The sequence below is a fragment of the Ylistrum balloti genome, unplaced genomic scaffold (assembly GCF_031769215.1).
Source record: "Ylistrum balloti isolate Yb309-2 unplaced genomic scaffold, AGI_CSIRO_Ybal_v1 Utg370374, whole genome shotgun sequence".
Lineage (NCBI taxonomy): Eukaryota > Metazoa > Mollusca > Bivalvia > Pectinida > Pectinidae > Ylistrum > Ylistrum balloti.
Window position 1 is genome coordinate 121,555 of NW_026782262.1, and position 24,783 is coordinate 146,337.

General features: G+C 34.1%; 1 protein-coding gene across 1 annotated transcript; it reads right to left on the bottom strand.

The window, feature by feature from the left end:
• Positions 1-5,599: 5,599 nt before the first annotated feature.
• On the bottom strand, positions 5,600-21,010 carry LOC132554057 (alpha-1,6-mannosyl-glycoprotein 2-beta-N-acetylglucosaminyltransferase-like). Its single transcript, XM_060218353.1, has 8 exons — positions 20,402-21,010; positions 19,335-19,432; positions 18,970-19,069; positions 18,157-18,287; positions 17,226-17,301; positions 16,233-16,322; positions 15,464-15,588; positions 5,600-5,949 (listed from the first exon to the last, which is right to left on the bottom strand). The coding sequence occupies exons 1-8, from the start codon at positions 21,008-21,010 to the stop codon at positions 5,682-5,684; spliced, it is 1,497 nt and encodes a 498-aa protein (XP_060074336.1). The 3' UTR covers positions 5,600-5,681.
• Positions 21,011-24,783: the final 3,773 nt, after the last annotated feature.

The following is a 24,783-nucleotide window of genomic DNA, read 5'->3' on the forward strand; positions in this document are numbered from 1 at the left end:
AATTTATAACATTTTTGGTTATGACATTTTAAGAGTGGGTCCTATCTTGTAGTTCAAACTTGTATAGGGTATATCTGTGATCATGTGGCATTCATATGTAAATACAAAAATGTATTCACTCTTATATAATTATAGCGTCTCTTTGGTAGGCTATTTTTTTTCTGATTACATACTTTAATATTTTTTTCTTTAATATGGTTATGTAATATTTATTGATATTCAAAATGAATGAATGAATAACAAGTAAAAATTAACGTAACGATTTAAGTCAAAATTTGAAACATTATACATGTATCTAGTTGCCTCAAATAAAAGTGATGGTTTTAGCTACATCAATATGCCTCTTTTTTAAAAATGAAAATTTGTTCAAGTGAATTTAGTAAAAATGACAACACAATTACCTAAATAGAGAGAGAAAATAAATGGAAAAATAGTAATGAGTCCCAGGATTGTAATCCATTTGTCTGTCCCTTAGACCGCCGTTGTTTTATTCTCCAAATGGATGTGAAAAGGTATGAGGTCACCTCCCCAAACACATGGCCTTTTCCCAAAGTACACTTGTTTCCTGCCACAGTCAGACCCCTACTACACTTCAATCTGGGCCAACAAGAATGATTAATATGAGCCATATGCTTGTTTCCCAATTCTTGTATAATTATTTGTATCATATGAGCCTGCATTGTGGTGGTGATTTTTCAATATGAAGGTTTCATCTGAATGGATTGGAATGTTTAAGCAACACAACCTTTACATCAAGGTACAGAACTGACTGTGGTTACAAACGCTCACTGGTTTCTGGATGTATCTTGATTTGTCCTATACCCTGTACATGCCTATTTCTTCTTTAAAACTTTTCATAAACAACACATGAGACACCAGTGCAAATTCATAAAACCTACCATTTCAATCTTTCAAAAAATTGTCAAAGATATATATCCACACAGCGTATGTTGAGGCAAATTTTAAGTGCCAAATTTTGACGGCATCTGATAAACCAAGATAAATGCATGATGGTTGAAATTATACTCTAATGTCTTTCCAACTCGCTGATTATTGCAAAGTTATTGAATTTTGATAAGCACTTTTTATTGATTAAGGTGCAATTTCAAACTCTCTTTTATTTTGTTTTCTTATTAACTTTTGTGTGTCCAGTGGTAACTCGTAATTTGTGAAGTTTTCAGTCAAGATTTTAGAAGAAAAGAAAAGTTACACACATATAAAGTTTGCAAATAGAAGTTGAACTGTACAGAATTTGATCATGGACTTACTGTGAGAGTTTGAAACCCAAACTCACACAGACAAGTGAGCTTAAGTATCCACAGTGAGGAACCGGACCAAAATAAATAACAAATATCACAACAAAAACGACACAGATCTCGAATCACTGGAGTGATCTGAGAGAGATGAGAAATTATACAGTACAATGAAAATAACAGCACAACAAAAACGACACAGATCTCATATCACTGGTGTGATCTGAGAGAGATGAGAAATTATACAGTACAATGAAAATAACAGCACAACAAAAACGACACAGATCTCATATCACTGGTGTGATCTGAGAGAGATGAGAAATTATACAGTACAATGAAAATAACAGCACAACAAAAACGACACAGATCTCATATCACTGGTGTAATCTGAGAGAGATGAGAAATTATACAGTACAATGAAAATAACAGCACAACAAAAACGACACAGATCTCATATCACTGGTGTGATCTGAGAGAGATGAGAAATTATACAGTATACAACAGAAACAACACATCTCATATCACTGGAGTGATCTGAGAGAGATGAGAAATTATACAGTACAATGAAAATAACAGCACAACAAAAATGACACAGATCTCATATCACTGGTGTGATCTGAGAGAGATGAGAAATTATACAGTATACAACAGAAACAACACATCTCATATCACTGGTGTAATCTGAGAGAGATGAGAAATTATACAGTATACAACAAAAACGACATAGATATCACATCACTGGTGTGATCTGCGAGATACACAAGATATAAAAGATTACCACAAACATATAAAAAGAAAGTTATTCATACATAACCTTATACATATATCTATTAAGCGGTTTTTACATTTTTATAAACGACAAGGTTTGTAGGGTCCTTTATAAACAAGTGTGGTGGCCAAGAGAACAGGTTTTACTCAGTACCGTTTGATATATTATATATAGGGTTTTGATGTGAATATTATAATCAAATACGTCAAAATGAATAAATACACCATTGATATTCTTAAGTTATATACAAATGAACTCTTACATCATTATCAACATACAGCTATCTATGGGTGAGCTCACATCATTGTCAATGTCTAAATTTAGTGAACTTTCACATCATTGTCAGCATCATAATTCAGTGAACTCTCACATCATTGTCAACATCATAATTCAGTGACTTATCACATTGTTCTCATCATAATTCAGTGAAATCTCACATCATTGTCAACATCATAAATCAGTGAACTCTCACATCATAATTCAGTGAACTCTCACATCATTGTCAACATCATAATTCAGTGAACTCTCACATCATTGTCAACATCATAATTAAGTGAACTCTCACATCATTGTCAACATCATAATTTAGTGACCTATCACATTGTTTACATCATAATTCAGTGAAATCTCACATCATTGTTAACCTCAGAACTCTCACATCAAGGTCATCAAATTTATTATTTACAAAAAAACTCATGCACGCATATGTCAACTTGTCTTAAAATGAACGATTACATCATTTTCAATATCAAATAATCTTGAGTGAACAATCACACCATTTTCAACATCAAATAATCTTGAGTGAACAATCACACCATTTTCAACATCAAATAATCTTGAGTGAACTCTTGTATCATTGTCAATGTGAAGATATCATCAAGTGAACATTCACACCCATGTCTACATCAAGTTAATCTCTGATACCAGGAGAACACTAAAACTTCTAACAAATATCCACTATTCCTCTACATTGTCACCTTATCACTCTTCTCTTTTTGAGATTCAGCAACACACACTGTGCATCATGACAGTTCCAAATATCCATATATCATTATGCTAAATTTAAGTTTTCATTTTTCTGCATACACTTCTATAATCAGTCAGTATTTTCCCTTGGACACATTGAAAGATATGAAAAACAGCAAAATTCTATTCATTAGCTTTGTGACAATCTATTATTACACATGACTAATAAAATTGCATGATATTTAAACCCTCAATGTTAATGGGTACAAAACTGTCTATACACATATACATAGCTCCATGGTCATCATCATCACAAAAAAAAAAAAAAAAAAATTTATTTGCAAAGTCATCTTGCCATCATCACCCTACACCTGGAAGCCCTCTGCATCCATAAATTCATTTCTGTCTGTGTACACATTGAAATTGATTGGCTATGTGCCTGGCTGATATATCATATATGAAGTATGAGAGCCCCTATGAAACTTAATGCATTGTATATATGTGTAGTCCTTCAATAGTCCATTGTAAAACCTGATATGATACATACTGGCACTTCCTGAAAGTTTATATTCAGTTCTGAAACTGAGCTCTGCAGTAACTAGCAGTTTACTATTACCAATTTCACTGAATTCAACTTCAACATCTGGTACAAATATTTAACAAAAAAGGTCTAAGTTAATTTTTTCCAGTTTTTTTCTTGCCAATAATCTGAAGGATTAAAATATTCCTTTCTATCACCAGTACTCCCAGTTAGCTCTCAATGATAAAGACAACAAATTCAGAACAATTTACCAACCCTCTTTTTTTTTAGACTGTAAATGTGGTATCAAATAAAATGATATGTATTAGCTTGACATATTTTCCATTTCCAACCAAATCAGCCATACAACAGTGTCGCCAGACTTATAACATATGATGTTTCAGTAATAAATAATTAAAACACTCAGCTGACCACTACAGGTAGAGAGCATCAAACCACACATCTTTGATTCTTCACCGGAAGCTATGTAAGCAAATGCTCTACCAACTGAGCCAATGTGAACCCTTTGACTTTTGATCGATATCTAATTGTCTATAATGTGTATCATACTTACTGTGGCTTTGAGTTCCCTCTGTAAGCCGGAAAGTTAATTTACATTGTGTACAATAAATGCTTTTTATTAAATAAATATGAAATATACATGTCCGTGATCAGAAAACAGATGAACTTTATATTTTTTCTGTACACATAACACATTTATTGTATATATGTTTCATTAAAACATAATTGAACATTACATACTACTTCTTTCCTTAAACATTGAATGCTTAAATGGGTGATCTGATTTGCTTGCGATTCAAAATATACATTAAATACAATTAAATAAATGTATGAATACTGAATACACTTCCATCTTTCAATGTTAATTATAATAGCTTTTAGAAGATTAAAGCTTAATCAACGTTTCTTTCCTCCTTAATTGTGATTCATGATAAAAGCTTCTAGTTCATATAATTTTTTGTTTCCTATTCAAAATGAGATCAGACAAGTGATAACAATGTATGAAATAATCTAATTAAAACTGCTTCAAAATTTGCAACAAAAAGTAAATTGCAGATTCTTAATTGCAAAAATTACACCCTTTCAATTATTGTTCAACTGGTTAGATTTAGAAATTCTTGAACATTGAATTATCTAATCTTCCAGCGAGATCATGAAAATTTGATTTCATCAAAAGCCGTTGGACAGAAAGCTACAGTACCATTACATTAAAGCAAGAAATTAAAGACTGACCATAACTTTATCTGTATGAGAATGAAACAGTTCAGTGATAAACAAACTTTGGGTTGTCAATAATTCACCATCCTACGTTAAATAAAACATGAGTGAATGGTAGTCTTTGGGAATCTATCTCAACAAAGTAAATATTGACCATCATCAACTTAAGTTTCGTACAATGAAATCTGATTACAGATCCAAGCTGATCAATACATTTTGACATCTTATTCATACTCTGAAATCTCCACTATGACAAAAATGAAAAAAATTAAAGACAACAAACAGCTTTGGTGTAGTTTATCATTGAGACATCAGTTTCTGACCTTTATCTGAAATTAGTAAAGGAACACTGTTAAAATCTTTGTTAATTAAAAGCTTTTCAAACAATTTTTGAAATGAATTTTCATACTTCTTGAAATATACAAGAAAATAGATACAGAAATTAAGACAAAATTCTATCAAACTTTGACAACTGAATCATAACTATGACCATTTTTCCTGGTATAATGGATATTCTGTGAATAATTTCTTAGGAACAAACAAATGCATTGGTCACAACAAAGAGTTTTATTGTGAAAAAATCATTTAAAAAAATTGCATGGGTTTGTGCAAAAGTTGGGAGTAAAGTTTCTAAAAAGTTGATATTTCATTTCAATTTCATTTCAAGCATTTTATTGATATTGATATCAAAAGGATTAGAAAAGAGACTGAATTTAATAAGAAGGGTTCAAAAGCTGAATGAGCTGATGAGATCAAGACTGAACAAAATTCCTACATACTTGGGCAACCCGTAACCTCAAGATTCTTGCAGTTTGCCCTGAGGTAACAAGTTTGAAAGGAATCCATCACATTTGCAACAAGACAAGTAGAGTGATTCCTTCATTCATATGAACACAATAGAAAAATAAATCAAATCTATTAGTACAAGAGACTCTTATCTGGTCAGCAAAGATATATCATTTGATTTCATAAACTGTTGCATCTTTCGTTCATCTTCTGCTGACACAAAACTATGACACAGTTTTTTGTCTCGTATGTCTCCCCATCCACCGTTTGGTTTGGGGTCGCGGATTTTGATCTTGGATGTGCCTGCCACCTTCATGACATTGGGGTTGAGGTGCTGTTGATTGTCTTGAAGAATTTTTTCAATCTGTTTTTGTTTCACAAGCGGTTCACACTTTTTCCCTTTATGATGCACTCCACTAGAGAATAAAAAGTGTATAAATAAACAAACAAGAAAATGCTTATCAACATCATATCTGTATACTGTATATAAGCAAACCCTTCATCAACTTAGCTTTTGCCTTCAAATCAAATTTTTCATTTTCTGCTCAGTGTTAAATTCATCTACAGTCGAACTTTGTTATTTCTAAGTCGGGCGGCCATCTGAAAACTTCGAGTTATCCAAGTATTGGATTTAAGTAAGATTGAATGTTTGGTGAAAATTTGGCCTGGACAGATGAAATACAAACGCACTTTAAACCAGGTCTTCCAGTTAAATGATTTCGAGATAACAAAACATCAAACACTTATTGTTTTCACACTATTTATGGAAGGGTGAAATGAGCAAAAGTAAAACTGCAGGCAAAGTTTCCTTCCTCCATATACAGATTAGGTAAATAGTAAAAGAATCTATATCACCCGTAGGACATGACAAAATAATATCATGCCAGTGCAATGTAGTCACAAAGCACAAAGATAAAAAGGAAGAGAAGTTGTGACCACAGTGTAGTTGTGACAAACTATCCTATACCATAGACAGAAGCATTGGAAAGTGATACACCACTGTTTCACAGCAAATACATATGGCAAGTTAATCATCAAATGGTTTGCATTGACATTTCCTGAAAATATTGACTTTCGACACATTTAAATCAGGAGTAAATCTAATTACCATTGCAGGACAATGGAATAGTAATTTTAAAATTCAAATGAACAGCAGAATATTACATGTAGGTGGGCTTATTACAAGACATGGGCTTATTGATAAACAATTTTACAATAACATAAACTACAACTGTAATGGCAGGAGAGAGAGCAAAAACTGGTGCATGTATATCAACCTTTGGTTTTTTCGAAATCACGAATGCTATTCATGCAGAGTACCAGTATTTCATTCTATTATTATCTAGGTTTGAAAATGATTTTTCAAATTTCAGTCAATTTCATTCCTGCTATTCAGCAAAATTATATCAAATTTGTATTTTAAAAAGGGATCTCTGATTCAAGATTTCAATTACAAATATAGCCAAGTTGTTACTGAACAGAAAACATCCTTTGAGGTGGTGTGTTTAGGTAAGGTCTTCCTAGCTAAGTTACTATTTGTTTGCAGTGTTAGCAAACTTATACCTGAAGACAAAAAGTTGTAACATGACTTGACAGCTACATCAGCTAATGAATGCTGTGGTACTCAAAGATAACTTCCTCACATAAATTTACAGATTTTATTAAATACTGTGACCCTAGAGGATAACTAAACTTCAAAGATGTAAGACAGAAAGTTACAGGTACATATAAGAGCTGATCTACAAATATAAAATAGAAAAAATAAAAAGAAAAGGGTAGAGGAACTAGAAAGGGTGTCTCTTCTTAGGTCTTTATTTTAAAGTCAGGATTGTTGATGAATCTAAGACGGTGACAGTTTTTTTTTTTTTTTGTAACTATCGAAACATATCATTTACAGCCTTAGCTCCGTCTCTCAATCAAGACAGTCATTTGTGTTAAATATTAACATGACTTGCTTCATGCTACTAAAATAAGGTGATTGATTTCCTTGTCTGAGTCATACAAGTAAATCATACATATGCCATATCAGGTTTTACTAGCTCTGTACATATTTATTTTGGGGTATATATCTCTAACTGAAAGTCGTTAAAGTCTGGAGACAATTTGCTCTCTTAAATCAGGTTTTGCATGCTCAGAATATTAATTCTGGATATCAAATAAAATACAATTTGGATTTTACAGTAAAACATGCAAACTGAGTACTGCCGAAGCAATACATATTCCCTACAGGTTTCCACAAGCTTTCTATTACACTGTAATGATTCCCTAAAATTCTATAAATAGTAACAATGACCCTGATCTTAACCCAACAACCCTGAAACTTGAATTTGTTCAAGATATTTTGATGCTTAATGAATGTTAAAAGTCTGATGAGAAAACCTCAAGCAAAGAAATGCTGACCATGATTTTTTTTTAATACACCTAGTAACAGGGACCTTGATCCTATAACCCTGAAACTCAAACTTGGTATTTTGATGATTGATAAGTGTTTGAAGTTTGATGACAACACCTCAAGGCATGAAGCAGCCAGAGTGCTGACAAACAGACACAGGGAAGGCTGGATCAACAGAGACAGGATAACTATTGTACACTGGTTTCATTGGTAAGGGACTAATACGACTATAATGGAGCTCCAGGTAGGGGGATTTTTTATAATCTTATATGTACTTGTAAAACCCAATGACTTTTATTAAATCAACAACTGGTAAATGTCATACAACCCGGAAGTTCACTGATAAGGCCTCTCAAGTGCTACTGATTATGTTAGCACAGTGACACACGATTTCCAACACAGTAGAACAATTTTTGGTCACATTATTTAAGAAAGTCTTGGCTAACCTGAGCTACCAGGGGAAATACAAACTAAATGAAAAAGTCGAAAGTTTTCAGAACATAAAGTTTCAGTAAATCAATAATACTGTCCTTGGAGGTGCCATGAAGAGGGGCAAAGAGGAGAAAATTTATCAACACAAATGGTTCTACCATAGTCATCAAAGTCACCAGCCACCTCATACAACTGGAGGATGTGAGAGAAAAAGCGATAATTGGAAACAATCGGCCTTTACTACTGGTAATAAAATGAACCAAGAACCTTCAGTCTCTTGTAGTGTCATGTAAGTACAGGTGAGCTTCTTGGGCACATACACATTATTTACCATATTCAAGCAAGCAAGCAAGGACAGACTCCAGGTTATAATTACAGCATTAGAATTATTTCTCTGTTAAACAAACTTATTTTCTAACTTCAATAACATCTGAGATAAGGATACCACAGTGTACAAACATTCATTATAAACTAATTGTATTGGCGCTGTGACCCCAAAAATTTACAAAAAAATACTAATTCATTGTCCTGTAATAAGCCCACCCTACTAAAATCAATATGTAAAATGTGTTATCACCCCTGGTGTCCTATAATAAGCCCATCTGACTATAATCAATATGTAAAATGTGTTATCACCCCTGGTGTCCTATAATAAGCCCATCTGACTAAAATCAATATATAAAATGTGTTATCACACCTGGTGTCCTATAATAAGCCCATCTGACTATAATCAATATGTATAATGTGGTATCACACCTGGTGTCCTATAATCAATATGTAAAATGTGTCATCACCCCAAGTGTCCTGTAATAAGCCCACCTTCTAATTTTAATCAATATGTACAATGTGTTATCACCCCTGGTGTCCTATAATAAGCCCATCTGACTATAATCAACATGTATAATGTGTTATCACCCCAGGTGTCCTGTAATAAGCCCATCTTCTAATTTTAATAGATATGTAAAATGTGTTATCACCCCGGTGTCCTGTAATAAGCCAACCCCATGACTTCAAGCAAGAAGTATAATATTAGTGTTATCACACCTGGTGTCCTATAACAAGCCCATCTGACTATAATCAACATGTAAAATGTGTTATCACACCTGGTGTCCTATAATCAATATGTAAAATGTGTCATCACCCCAGTGTCCTGTAATAAGCCCACCTTCTAATTTTAATCAATATGTAAAATGTGTTATCACCCCTGGTGTCCTATAATAAGTCCATCTGACTAAAATCAACATGTATAATGTGTTATCATCCCAGGTGTCCTGTGATAAGCCCACCTTCTAATTTTAATAGATATGTAAAATGTGTTCTCACACCTGGTGTCCTGTAATAAGACCACCCCATGACTTTAAGCAAGAAGTATAATATCAGTGTTATCACACCTAGTGTCCTACAATTAGCCCACTTCAGAGACTTTGAACAAGAAATGTAAAGCATACATGTTGGCTTAACATAAAAATTAACATGGCAATATCAATAGAATAATTACAGTACATATTGATATTCTTATTAAAATTCAAATGATCACTTTTCAAAATAATAATTCATCAAACATCAATTATCTGAGCTGTGAAGTTAAAATAAACATGTACATTGCCTATAGCTATAAAAGAATCAATGACCCTCACCATAGCCTGTCGTACATAATTCATACTCTTCCTATTTAGGATCAATAAAACCGTATAACAAAACCTCCAACAGTATGGTTCTATAGCTTCATATTGACATTCCAGACCCTATTGCTGACACAGACACTTATAATCATATTAAATGAAACAGAAATTTATCTCCATTGCCATCAATAGCAATTATTTGTGACCACCTATGCTTCCGTGTGTCGCAACTTTTGATGAAAATATGACTATTTCATGATGATATTAGCTTCGATAATAGTAATCATTTAGATTAGTCTCAGATTGTCAGTATCATACCGCAGTGTGTCTTCCTACATAAAATATACACTATCAATATTCTGTAGGTTTGCAGTTTGATATAGTTAGTTTCTTTCTTCCTTTGCCAAGTTTATTGCCCTGGGTCATATTGAGATAGGATCTTCTTGTCAGTAACTGGTGACTAATTCACTGAACAACATACTGGAGGCTCACTGCATGTCATTAAGAGCAATGGCTTCTAATGCCCAAGGATACAACCATGACAGCACTGACTGTCCTGTTATCAAAGATTCTGTAGGAACACAAACAGCTGTAAATTGTGATCCAAACAAATCTGATCTTTACCAGAGAATGAAAATCCTGACTTTGTTTTAATGTTATATGACAAGTAGTTCCCTGACAATAAGCGCCTGCTTAAGAAATAATCTCAGATAAAGTTGCATGAAATCACTGTATTTTTTTTACATTATTTATTCTTGTAACCTTGAGGTTTGACAACCAACAACTAACCAGAGATAAGATGACATATATATCTTCGTTCTAAAACTTAAGTCCTGCCGATTCAATTCTGTATGCCTATAATGAATGACACCACCTGTAATTATAAAGAAACCAATCCGTGGGTCTAAACCCAAGTTACCATCAATCCTTGAGTCTAAACCAAGTTACCATCAATCCTTGAGTCTTAACCTAAGTTACCATCAATCCTTGAGTCTTAACCTAAGTTACCATCAATCCTTGAGTCTAAACCAAGTTACCATCAATCCTTGAGTCTTAACCTAAGTTACCATCAATCCTGGGAGTCTAAACCCAAGTTACTAGAAATCCTTGAGTCTAAACCTAAGTTACAGATAATCCTTGAGTCTTAATCCAAGTTACCAACAATACTTGAGACTAAACTTAAAAACCAATATCAAGATAGCATTATTACTCAAAGCTCATTAACTGCCAAGTGGAGTGTAGCATGGTTAATATTCTTCAGTAGTACTTCAGATAATGATAACTCTAGTCTTTATCCTTAAACACAAATACAGTACACTTACCTTTCACCAAGTTAGACAAAGTACTTCAGTAACCATGTATGAAATTATTTAAAACATTCACTACCGTAAGAGCTAGAAGCATTTAAGAAATAATGAGGTTATTGTAAGGCCCAACATCTAGCCTTTATTGCCATATACTTCGAAATTAACCAGAAAAAAGATACCTTAAATATTTATTCACATCGACTAAACGTTTTTGCCAATCTTTACAATTCAATATTTTGTCTCCAGGCTTCTACCATAAGAGGGTTCCCACCTCTCCCAAAACACACTCTCTAAAGGCAAACAGCCAGTTGTATAGAGCTGATAATCTAATGATACTCTAGAGATCCTGCAGGGTTAATGTATCATTAGATATGAAGAGTAATCTACAAGAAGCTTTTTCAGAAACAGACAGAAAAGTGACGAGGACCATAATTAACACACCTTTTCATTCACTAAATCAGTGTTTCCTGAACCATAAAGTGAAATGGATTACATTTTATGCTGCCTGTGGCACCTCAGATAACAAATTATGTACAACACTTTTTCCCCACCAGTATGATTGGAGAAAGCAGGGTCATTAGAATTATATTTAATTGTCTGAATATTTGATAAAGCGAAACATCATTCTAAAATGATGGTGATATAACATGATATTTATATTGGATGGTTTTCATGATCTAATCATCACTTGACTCACGAATCGCCAATAGGTTGCCACAGCAATCATTCTTACACTAGCCAAAACATGGTGCCTTGTTTCACAGTCAGGTATATGATCAATTTTTTTAACATTAGAAAAATTAATTACAACATCTCATCTGTTATCAAATTGCCCAGTGGAGAGAATGGTGATGACAATATTACATTCTGATTATTTCTCCTTTCAAGGCTAATTGTATGTCAGTATTGTTAGTACATCCAAGAAAAAGGTCCTAGAAAGGACAAATTCTCAATCCACTGATGTAACTACAGTAATGTCGTGACAGTGTACATTAGTAACATGGTATTGTCTCCTACCTATACTGGAAATTTTTCATCTTAAATCCAAAATTCACGATCTAATCACCGGTAGATTCATAAAAACAAATATGGTAAACGATCAGTCAGTTCAAACAGAATTCATTGAATAATGTTGAACCTGTTTGAATAATACGAAATTATACTTGTGGAAAGTAATTTGAATTATCAGGGTTGACATTGCCCAAAATAATGCTAAGGTGTCTAAAAGTGTTCTAGCAAGGCAGAAAACTAACGGTCAGTAATGACATTTTCTGGGGGAAAGGTATTGATTATAAAATGATTATCTTTTGAAACACTTACTGTACTGCAATGCATATTAATTGTTAAGAAATCATAAGTTTTCTTTTGCACTTCATCTTGTTGGATATCGTGAGAGACAAACAGGCCCACGAAAAGCACATTTTTGCTTGCATAATGGCAGAATTTAGTGTTGACATTTTGGTATGTGGATTGTAAATTGAGATTTAATATGACTATGGATTAATGTTTGTTAAATTTTTTTTATAAATATTTCAATTATTGAGATAGTCATAATGTGATTGCCTTATGAAAATGTGAAGTTAAACACTGTTGCTCTTTGACAAAACATGCCAACATCCTATGGTACGTATACTGATCACTTTGATAGCTTGAAATACAGAATCGGGGCCTCAAGTTCTGTCAGCTGGCGTGAGCACAATGTTACAACAAGATGTGAAAGAAATCACATTACATCAATGCTTATTAAGTGAAATGTATGTGTATAATTTAACGCTATCAGTACCGGTAGTTAAACGTCTGATCTCCCGATATGTTCGAACGGTTCTAAATGTAAGTGAAATAAACTAAAAAGGGTTCAAACTATAACTATAATTAGTGAAAAAATCACATGTTCAAATTACTGGCCTATTCGAACTTACAGGAGATTTACCGAACTAAATGCAGACAACATTAAACTCACACCTCTAAAAGTTGACAAAGAGGCAGTAAACTTAAAATTAGATTGGTGTCTAGTTCTTGAGTGTGAGAACAGCAGTTTCCACAAGAGCTCATAAATAATTTAGACAAGTGTAAACAGAATATTTTTAGACTGACAGGTAAGTCTTTTCTAAAACTACTTCCAGTACACATTCTGCATTGACTGTAATACCTTTAAACTATGTTCACATTAAAGGCATTACTGTCACTGGACGATACTGTGGATTCATTTATTTTCGTTGGGTTCAATTTTCGTTGTTTCTACAAATTAAACAGTTTCGTGGACTCATAAATTCGTGGATTTTTTATTCTGTGGGAAAAAAATAAAAACGTTAGAATTTTCTCTTTTTTCTTCCAGTCGAATTTTTTTCTGTTTGTATTAAGGATATGTTCACAGGAATTAACACTAATGACAAGAATAAAAGAACGTTTTTTTTCAAGATGGCGTCCTGTGTTTTTATAACGCTGTTTACAACAGTCTCGCATTAATATCAAACCACAAATCAGTATATATCCTGGCGTGTAATCAATCGGTAATTATCAGAAACAATTGTTTTCAGTGGATAAACATTGTGTGCTGATCAGTCGGTGTACCGCAGTCATATGAAAACACCACGCGTATCGATTGGACCATGTGTGTAAACAGGTGTGTAAACAAGATCTGCATTATTAATAATTATTGTGAACCTGTAGTCGGATAGAAATACGGATCCAATCTTCAATCGACAGGATGGTCCGATCAAGCCTAGTGTCCACAGTGTCGCTAACGACTGCGATCCCATCATACTTAGCATCACAATGGGTACTTACCCTTTGTTATGTTTAATAATATATAATTATATATCGTTGACACCAATTTAGCGTATCCATGTCGAGCCTCAGACTACCCGACTCCCGACTAATTACGGGGCTTCTGTCATTACCGGTGGATGTTTCCGGTGTCGGCAAAGATTACTTGGTCAAATTTCAAAATTACTTTAGTAAGTAGTTCATATTTCGTTGTGTTTTTAAATTCGTGGATTTGCTCATCCACGAAAACAACGAAAATTGGACCCCCACGAAATAAAATGAATCCACAGTATGTACTTTTGTTGTATAAAGAGGTCATGAAACCGCAGTCAGTACAGCGTAAGACTTCAACCTCAGGTGAAGGGCCTAGGTGTCTGGTTTGATGTCACCTACGTGTCTGGTTTGATGTCACCTACATGTTTGGTTTGATGCCATCTAGATGTCTGGTTTGATGTTACCTACGTGTCTGGTTTGATGCCATCTAGATGTCTGGTTTGATGTCACCTACGTGTCTGGTTTGATGCCATCTAGATGTTGGTTTTTGCCACCTACGTGTCTGGTTTGTTGCCATCTAGTCTGGTTTCAATCCCACCTAGTTGTCTGGTTTTGTCACCTACATGTCTGGTTTGATGCCATCTAGATGTTGGTTTGTTGCCAGCTAGTTGTCTGGTTTTAATCCCACCTAGTTGTCTGGTTTTGTCACCTACGTGTCTGGTTTTTGATGCCATCTAGATGTTGGTTTGATGCCAGCTAGGTGTTTAGTTTTGATGCCAGCCAGGTGTTTGGTTTCGATCCCACCTAGGTATCTGGTTTCAATCCCACCTATGTGTCTGGTTTCAACCCCACCTAGTTGTCTGATTCGATCCCACCTTGCTGTCTGGTTTCAATCCCACCTTTTTGTCTTGTTTCAATCCCACCTATTTGCCTGGTTTCAACCTCACCTAGGTGTCTGTTTTTGATCCCATTTAGGCTGATACGCTGTCATGGTTGTATCTTTGAGCCAAATAATTCATCCAGATTGCTTTGGATAGCAAGCCGAGGTCCTCCCATATGTTGTTCAGTGAGTTAGCCTACATACTTCAAAGGAGACACATCTCAAATAGGCCCTTGCAATTTACAGGGTAATAAAAACCAAGGAGATATCAATTTGAGATCTGAGAAAGTCAAAGCAGCAAAAAGGATCAACCCTTGCAATATACCTATCCCCTGTATGTATTTTCATTGCAATCTCTGTTGAAAAGGAAAAAGCTAACACAATGACAAGCACTAGTAATTAAATTCTAAAACCTTCATCTCGGCTCCAAGCATGCTTGACCTAAATCACCTTCATGTTTCAGTAAAGGAGCTATCAATAAAACATTGATGGCATTCCGATTGCTTGATCAATAAATTGTTTCCTAATACTACTTACCAGTCACCCATATGGAACACACGCGTTGCCTTCATCTTCATTACTTGTACTTTGTTAGCAATGCATTTCATACTCAAATGTTGCAATGTCCAGTCCCAGTTATAATCATCAAAGTCACAGAACTCCTGTTAAAACAAGACAAGATTTTTTATCCCCTTTTTAAAGGTCTTTTGTTCAACCCTGTAATGAAGATTTTCTTTGCTGCTGATAAAACTTAGACAAGATGACAATGACTTTGTGGTTTTAGGAGTTTTTGCAATGCATGTCACATAACTATAAAATTTTCCATGCAGCTTTTTTCCTCTTCTATTTGATTTTATTACTAGACTTGTCAGCGTATTTGAACATGTGACATGAATCCATTACATATCCATATTGAATTGAGCCTTAGCACTGATATAATGAACCTCACTGTATTTGGTTGAAAAATTAGTTGCAGAAGGTAAAAAGTGGAAAAGTTGCATGAAAATTTTATAAGTTAAGTATGCATTAACTATTAATTGAAAAATTAACAGTATAAAAGTTTAATTTACTGGGGATTTCAGTTTCCAATCAAAATCCCAAAATCTCATTTTATTTTTTTTTGTAATATTTTTTTTTATAGAAACATTAACATGAAATGTATTTTGCTTATGAGAATAAGCATTTCCTGAAAGAATTAATAATGTTCCTGTGAATGGGTTTCAAGGTTTCATTAAATCTACTGTATTTCCTCACAATAACATGTATTGGAAGCATTCACTAACTTAATTTTCCTTTCTTCTCTTACCTTGGCACATTTTTTAATTTCATTCCACAGATCCCTCGCAAATGTCATGCCCATGTTATGTCTTGAGGAAATGAATGTTGCCAACTCCACCTGAAAATATATATATGTACAATGTCTTCATTAGCTGGACAGACTGTAAAGTTCAGATCACAATCTAAGGTCAGTAGAACAAAAGTACCAGGTCAACAGAAAATCTTATCAACATTTAAGGTCAACAGAATAAACGTTCAGGGTCAGGGAAGGTTAGATCATCTGAAGGTCAGCAACACTGAGTTCAAGGCCTTGGGAGGTTCAGATCACAATCTTAGGTCAACAGAGCAGGGGTTCACAGTCTTGGGTGGTTCAGATCTTAATCTAAGATCAACAGAACAGGAGTTCACATCTTGTGTGGTTCAGAACACTTCCTGATATCAACAGAACAGGAGTTCACAGTCTTGTGTGGTTCAGGTCACATCCTTAGGTCAACAGAACAGGAGTTCACAGTCTTGGGTGGTTCAGATCAGAATCTAAGGTCAACAGAACAGGAGTTTACAGTCTTGGGTGCTTCAGATCACAATCTTAGGCCAATAGAACAGGAGTTCACAGTCTTGGGTGGTTCAGAACACCTCCTGATGTCAATAAAACAGGAGTGCACAGTCTTGGGTGCTTCAGATCACAATCTAAAGTCAACAGAACAGGTGTTCATGCCTGGGTGGTTCAGATCACATCCTTAGGTCAACAGAACAAGAGTTCAAGGTCAGAGAATGTTAAGATCAACATCAAAGCTTAGTAGAACAGGATTTCAAGCTCAGGGGGAACATAAGGAGGTTAGAATTTCTAACAACATCCGGAGCTAGGTATGAATAATTTCATATCATGATTTGAATTGACAAGGTCAAAAGATCAAATCTGCAGTCAGAAGGAAGAAATTTGGGACCTGGTCACTCTTAGTTTCCTACCATGTACCTTTAAATAGGCATGGCATTTATAATGTATAAAGAACAGGATACAAACCTTGCCTGAGTTGACCACAAAACTTTGTGTTTTATCATAATTCCCAGCAGTCAACATTCTGCATTCTTTACAATCCCTGCAACAAACAGAAATTTAATGTATAATGCCTGATTTAAGACATAATTCAAGTTAAAAAAAATAATGATATATAATCTGGGTGACCTAATTAAGTATTACCAAAAGTTGTTCAACTGAAACAAAATATTTTTCATATGTAGGAAAGAGCAGAAAATGAGACAAGAAGAGGACTTGAAAACAAGAGCCATATGACACCATAGGCTGATAGCAGAAATTTTGGGATTGCATTGTAGTTTGATATGGTGTGGCTACTTTCAATAACAATATCATACATGTTGTATAATCAGAATCTCCACTAACCTCTGACCCCTAAAAATTAAACTGACCTCTGAAAGCTTAAAATCAAACTGACCTCTGAAAGATAACTAACTTCTGAAAGTTATAGAAACTGACCTCTGATAGTAAAATTGACCTTTGATAGTTGATTCAAATTTTGATGATTAAACGAAGCTCTGAAAACTGAACTGACCTCTGAAAGATAACTGACATCTAATAGTTAAGTTGACCTCTGATTCTCAAACTGATCTATGCTACTTAAATTTAACTCTGAAATTTAAACTGACCATTTAATGGTTAAATCAACCTCTGATAATTAAATGATGCTCTGAAAATTGAACTGACCTCTGAATGTAAACTGACCTCTGAAAGTTGAAATACCACTAAAAATTGGATGATCTCTGAATCAATAAGAATGAGCTCTGATAGTTAAAGTGACCTCTAAAAGTCAAACTGACCTCTGAAAATTAGAATGACCTCTGAAAGCTTAAATGACCTCTGAAATTCAAAATGACATCTGTAAATTTGAATGACCTTTGATAGTTAAAATGTCCTCTGAAAAACTAAACATACTAACCTTTTCTTTAAATTATTCATCATTTGTATAACAGTGATAATGTCAGGAGCTACATAGTAATCTTCCTCAAGCAGTAAAACATGGCCAGTGTAGTTCTTCATCACTTCTAACTTATCAAAGACGCGGTCCAACTGTCAAAATTAAACAGCAATATTACAATACATTGTTATTATTGCAAAGTCTGTAAAAGTTATTCCCAGGCAACCCTCAGAAGAAATTCATTAGAACTATAATTGCTGGAAAATTACACATTTTTGTGAGGTTCAAATTTTGTAGTTTTCCAAAAATATATTTTCTTTGGCATTTGATTTTGTGGATAAAAATCTTGATCACAAAATGAACTTGTAGTATAATCTACAAATGTATTTTAATTTTGATCCGTTTATCATATCTTTATCATATCAATTAGACAAAAATAAATCGCCCAAGAAAATTAATGATTTTACAGAACATAAATTACTCTTACACATTGAAATTTTTACTTTATTAAATCAGTTTCTTATCAAACATGAAATATATATACACAAATATGATAAATGATTTCTTAAAATGTTGATGAAAATGGTGATGTTGAATAAAATATTTTTTACTTGGATTTTTTATTTTATATCTTCACTTGAATTTTATTTTTCAAAAAAAAAAAAAAAAAAAATCTAAAAAGTGAGGTAAATTATTATTAAATTGTGTTGAATTATTTCTCATTTCATTACCCAAATTTTCACACTGTGAACAGAGAGAAATGAAAAAAATTAAAAGATTCAGACAAATTGTAATAATCAGTTCTGATGAATATATCACCAAATGAGTACTTACTTTCCATAACCAGTGGTGTTTTGTCTGACAATATTTTGGTTCTCGATAATGCCCATATTTATCTGGAAAAGCTGCATTATTGCACTTTTTCTTTAATGCCCTGTAAAGATATAGAGACAATGAAGGATAACACAACACCTACACTTGGTAACAAAGATAACATAATCACTGTGTAAATGTTAATTACTATAATTAATCTACTGACAATTCAGTAAGATAATTGGTTGCCAACCTTGGCTCCTTGCAACATGAATATGGCACACAATAAAGAGTAATACTAGAAAACAAATATTCATCTAGCTTACAACCTATAATTACTGTCCAATCCTTTCTAACTTTCTAAATTGTTAAATAAGGAATCTTACTCCTCTTTCTTCACGTCTCGTGGACAATCATTAGGATCCTGACCAGGAAACTCCTTCGGATGTAGTTGAAGTGTGACAGGAAAATATATTTGCATTACCTGCAAAAAAACAAAAAAAAAACAATATAGATATATTGTTTTATAAAAGCTATTAACATTAACATTGTATCTTGATGTCAAATATCAGAAAGCTTATTGATTGGAATATTTAAAGAAAAGGTCATGAAACTGAGTCCATTTAGAAATGAAGCACCAACTGAAAAAGCTCAAATGATACCATAAAAGCCAATCTTTTATTTCTATGGGATTGACAACCTTGATATTTGACATTTAGATCTCAAAAAATTACCCATGCTATCAGTAAGGTACCACTATCATACTGTATGGACTTTGATAAGCCTTAGGGAACACTAAATTTTTTTACACAGACAATGATAATGTTAACCATTGTTCCTGACACTGGGTTCCCTGTCTATGAGTGTCTTAATGTCAAACACTAGAACTACAGTACGTTTACTTTCAGTCACCATTTTTTTCTCACAAAAAGTACAAATAACATACATTATTCCTGGTTTAAATCAAAATTGTCATTAAGTGGTATTTGGTATAACAAAAGTGGTAGCACATGTGCTTAAGTAATTGTTGTATGTATTATGCTGTATATTCTATAAACAGCATGCATCTCTACTCTGCTTCCTCTGAACTGTCAAGCGATTGCAGAAAATCAAATGTGCTTACATTGAACTCTTGCATGATAAAAACCAAGATCTTAAGATCATTACACAATCTAAAGATCATTCACACAATTAGCTTGAAAATTAATCAATCTCTCTTGATTAACAAACTAGAAATGGTAATGTCATACAGCAAAAACTGCTTAATATCACGTATCAAAAGAAAACATGACAATAAACAATGTGTAACGTTAACAGCTGACACGTTTGTTTTTCCCAATGTCTTATCATGGAGGTGAATTTTCTAACGTGCCAAAGTGACTTGTTGATTATATCAGTTTGGATTGAATCAATTTGAGAGATAGCTAAACAAATATGAATATAAGATACTTACCGGACAAAAATCCACTGAACGCACAATTCTATTTAATTCATCAGAGTACACATCATGACTAAATATTAACAATGAATCCTTGATTTGGTTGACTTTTCGTAACGAATCAATGAGGATTTGGAGGTACTGGGAACGATCATGGACTTGTACAACAATAACAACACTGTCTGATTTGAGTTTTAAGCCAAACTTATTAAGATTGTGTATAAATTGTTCCCGATTGGCTCTGTCCACTTCGAGGCGAATCTGGGTTAGATTACTTTCCTCAATATCACGATGAAGGAACGTCTTATTGTATTGGTTTACTGGTATGAATACCTCTAATCCGCCACTATCGTTGGTGTTTTTGGTATCGCTGAGATCTGACAATCGTGTTTGCACATGTGCTGTGTCTCCCCAGTTTCCTTGGAGTCTGAGTTTGTGGAGCAGTGATCTGTTTATTTCGTCGCCATTCCGCGGCTCAAAGTGCATTAGCACATGCATGTTGAGGAAGACAAAGAGTACAAGGATTACCATAAACAAAGTCCTGATCAGTCTGGTGGGACGTACCTTCATTTCTCCAAGTGCGACTAACGCAGAAGGATTTGTTCGCTTTTTTTTTTTATACATCAATGATTGTATTTAACATGCACTAGTCTTGTCCGTTTCACTTACACGTCTCTGACAAACATATTGTATGCCCATCTGCTTTATATGACATTTTACACAATTTCCTTATTTTGGGTTTTAATTTTCTTGAGTGAAATTCATCACAGATTAAAATAGATGATAAAAAGTACACTATCCTATTAAAAGATGATATTCAAATTTTCCAGTTTCCAATCTTCGGATAATGACATAAAAATTTGCCTTGTGGTGTATTCAACTCAATGACAACCATGCAAATCAGACGCAATGATCCCTTGGCTAATTCCTCCACGAAATTTGCAATTCATCAACAGCCAGGTGACCATAAATCACAAGAGCATCTAGTAAAATTGTCTGGATTTACCTCAACAGTCACCAGTATAAAGGCTGTCCAGGTCAAATTTTACGGCAAATGCTCCAAGTTTTCAGTGCACTGGTATATTACAGATAGTGTGCCCCTGGTGATATTGAAGTACCTAGAACTATTGTTTGTAATCACTGACAGTCTCCAGTGGTTGGACTGAAGGTCTCGCAGGTACAGCTGTAGTTCTGCTTAGAATCCATGTATAGATTTGTCAGTCACTCAGTCTAGTGACAGCTGTCTAGGTTCTGACTAGAAAATCCCAGAGATAATAAAAGGATGAATGGTTGATGAAGCTCTTGGACAATTCAGAAAATTCGGACATAATAGGTTAAATAAATGCTTTGGTGAAAAAATGTCAACAGTTTTTCCTTATGTTAACAGCTTGTTTGAGCATCCTTTTAAAATACCAGCAACATTTCTGCAATAAATGGAAAAGCAGTAAAGGTTATTGACAGAAGACAGCGTACATGTACTACAATACTACAGTTAATTTCAAGACACAATGATGACATTTATCAACCTTAGCACAGAGGACCATCTGTTTGTATATACAATGATATCATTTCTGTAATCTTTACACTACCAGCTCTGATTTATGACTCAAATTTGGCTTTCAGTTTGATACTGTTTTAGAATGTGGCTTTAAAAAATAGGCCCATAGGGCCTGTATTGCTGACCTGGTATAGTTTGCTGAAATTGATTGATTAAAAATAATGGAAAATTATTCAAAACGCTTGTATATTTCCCCTACTAAGTCCTGTTAGTACAAAACAAGTTCAATTCACCCATGCTTCAGATCACCTTCTGACAAAACTGAATCATTCCAACACAGGAAGAATTTGTTCAATTTCCACTATTAGGCCCTATCCCTCCCACCCTATATGGCCAAAACCCACTGTTCATACAAAATTGATCCCAATCTTATCTCAGACAAAATTGTGACAGAATCCAGGCATTCCTACATAAGAAGAACGATTTTAAAGAATTTGCCTTATTTCTTCTGTTTGATTCCACCCTTCCAGTCCCAACGGGCTTAGACCTACCATCTACACAAAAACTTATTTCCCTTCACCCAAAAAAAGTTTCCAACCAAATTGAACAACAACCAAGTATTCCTACAGAAGAGGCAGAACTTCAAAGAATTTGCTCTATTTCACCTATTGTACCCCACCTCAAGATCAACCATTCATATAAAATTGATTCCTCTTCAACCAAGAATGATTCAGAAGGATTATAAAGAATTTGCACTATTTCCCCTACTTGGCCCAACCCCAACCCCTCCCCACAACCCCTTCCATCCCAGAGGGCTGAGGCCAACCATTTATACTGCTTCAGACCAAATTTGGACAAAACCAATCATTCCTGCTGGCGGAGTAGGGTTTTAAAGAATTTGCTCTATTTGCCATACTGGGCCCCTTAAGCCCCAAAGGGCCTCAGGGAGCCGAGATCAACCTTTTATACAAAACTGATTCTTCTTCAACCAAGAATGATTGAAACCAATTTTGGGCAAAAACTTATTATTCTTGTGAAAGGAGAAGGATTTTAAAGAATTTGCTCTATTTCCCCTATTGGGCCCTGATCCTCTCATCTCAGGGGCCGAGATTCACTATTTATACTGCATCAGACCAAATTTGGGCAAAACTAATCATTCCTGCAGGAGGAGTAGGATTTTAAAGAATTTGCTATTTGCCATACTGGGCCTGACCTTATTGTAGAACACTGATAAGGGAAATTATTTGTTATTCTTTTGAATAGCAATGTATAAGGAATACTTATTACTAGACATGGGTTTAATACCAGATAACACTATTTAAAATATGGCATCCACATATCTATTGCTGGTATATAGAAATATCCAATTATCAAAGATCAGAACATAGCTAATTTTCTTTTTTCTTTTTTAAAGTCCAGTTCTGGTTGAAAAGCTGATTTTCTTTTATTGCCTTGTTCAATTTTACAAAATATATACTTGTATTACTGTGTAACAATGCAAACACTAGATATTGATTAATTAAATATTTGACAAATATTACCCTACAGACTTCAATGAATTCCTTTTCAAAAGAATCTGACACATCTGAATGCCACATGCCCTTATATTAGCTTTGGGTCATGTAAGACTGAATAAAGTCCATTAAAAAAGTTCAACCTGTAGAATTTAACTTAAGACTGGTATGCAAATAGAATCCATGAAGGTTACTGGTAGCAGCCAGCTCCAGGCAAAACACTTGACATTTGTCCATATTTGTCTTCTTTTTTTTTTTTTTTGAGAAATCAGCAATCACAGAACAAATAATTCACAAAAGAAAATTATGAAGTATGAAGATATGAATAAAAGAAAGAGTTAAGTTCACTCACTCAATAAAACCCAACTTTTTGTCAGGACTGTGTACATGTTCTTTCCTTGCTGACAGAGTTTATTTAAATTGACCAGTAATGTCGTTTTACTGCTTGTACAACATACTTGAGTACTTTTTTTACAATTCAAGATCAGGAAGTTTTACTAGATCAGTCCGTGCCCTAACATGTCGAGGCATAACTTTATGTTTAGATGTGTGTTATAGCTTTTGCATAGGCAGTTGAAATGGTAGGACTTGCTAAACCTGCAAAAGAATTGCTAGGCATAGCCTGGGACCAAGGCTGCATTGCAAAATATTTGGTACATGCAGTTTGAGGGGTCTAGCCATACCTATGCAAAAATAACTAGCTGAATATCATCTTTTAATATTTGACCACTGTCTTGTGTTTGATAAAATGTGATGAAACTGTAGATTTTGAACTATACATGTATAGCATTTCCTGCAGCCAGAAGAGGTGAGTTCATTTATCATGGAATATCATGCCGCCATGCCCATTTTAACTGGATAAGTGAGAGTGGCGTTTGTATACATACATGTCACACACAGAGAACAAAGGGCAATAACTCTATTTATAATTTCCTATCAATACCAACATTTTAACACTGAACGAAGGGCAATAACTCTATCAACAGTTGTATAGAATAATAGCGCGCTGTATTCATAGAGTCTGAAATCCAACTAATAGTAAATACATACAATATTAACAAATGTATACTGCATAAAATTAGACAATTTTCTGAAAACTTCACAATAACAGCACATAAGATATACGTGAAAACAGACAAAACAAAAAGAGATACATGCACTTCTTTTATAATTAGGATCAATAAAATATACTGATCTGAACGATAACAGAAAAAGAAATATAAAGAAAGCAAAAGGTTCATGATTAATTAGTACATTACTGAACAAAATGTTCGTTAGCACAGACCTACTGAGAAAACAATACACTACTTACATGAAAGGTTATATCCAATGGATTGATGGTCAGTGGAAAGAAGATGTATGAATTAAAATAATGACTACCGGCC

Coding starts and splice junctions, on each gene's coding strand:
- LOC132554057 (XM_060218353.1), bottom strand. CDS start 21,010: ATGTATAAAAAAAAAAAGCGAACAAATCCTTCTGCGTTAGTCGCACTT. Junction 19,070..19,334: donor CGAGACGTGAAGAAAGAGGA/GTAAGATTCCTT, acceptor ATATCTTTACAG/GGCATTAAAGAAAAAGTGCA. Junction 15,589..16,232: donor AAATTAAAAAATGTGCCAAG/GTAAGAGAAGAA, acceptor TTGTTTTAACAG/GAGTTCTGTGACTTTGATGA.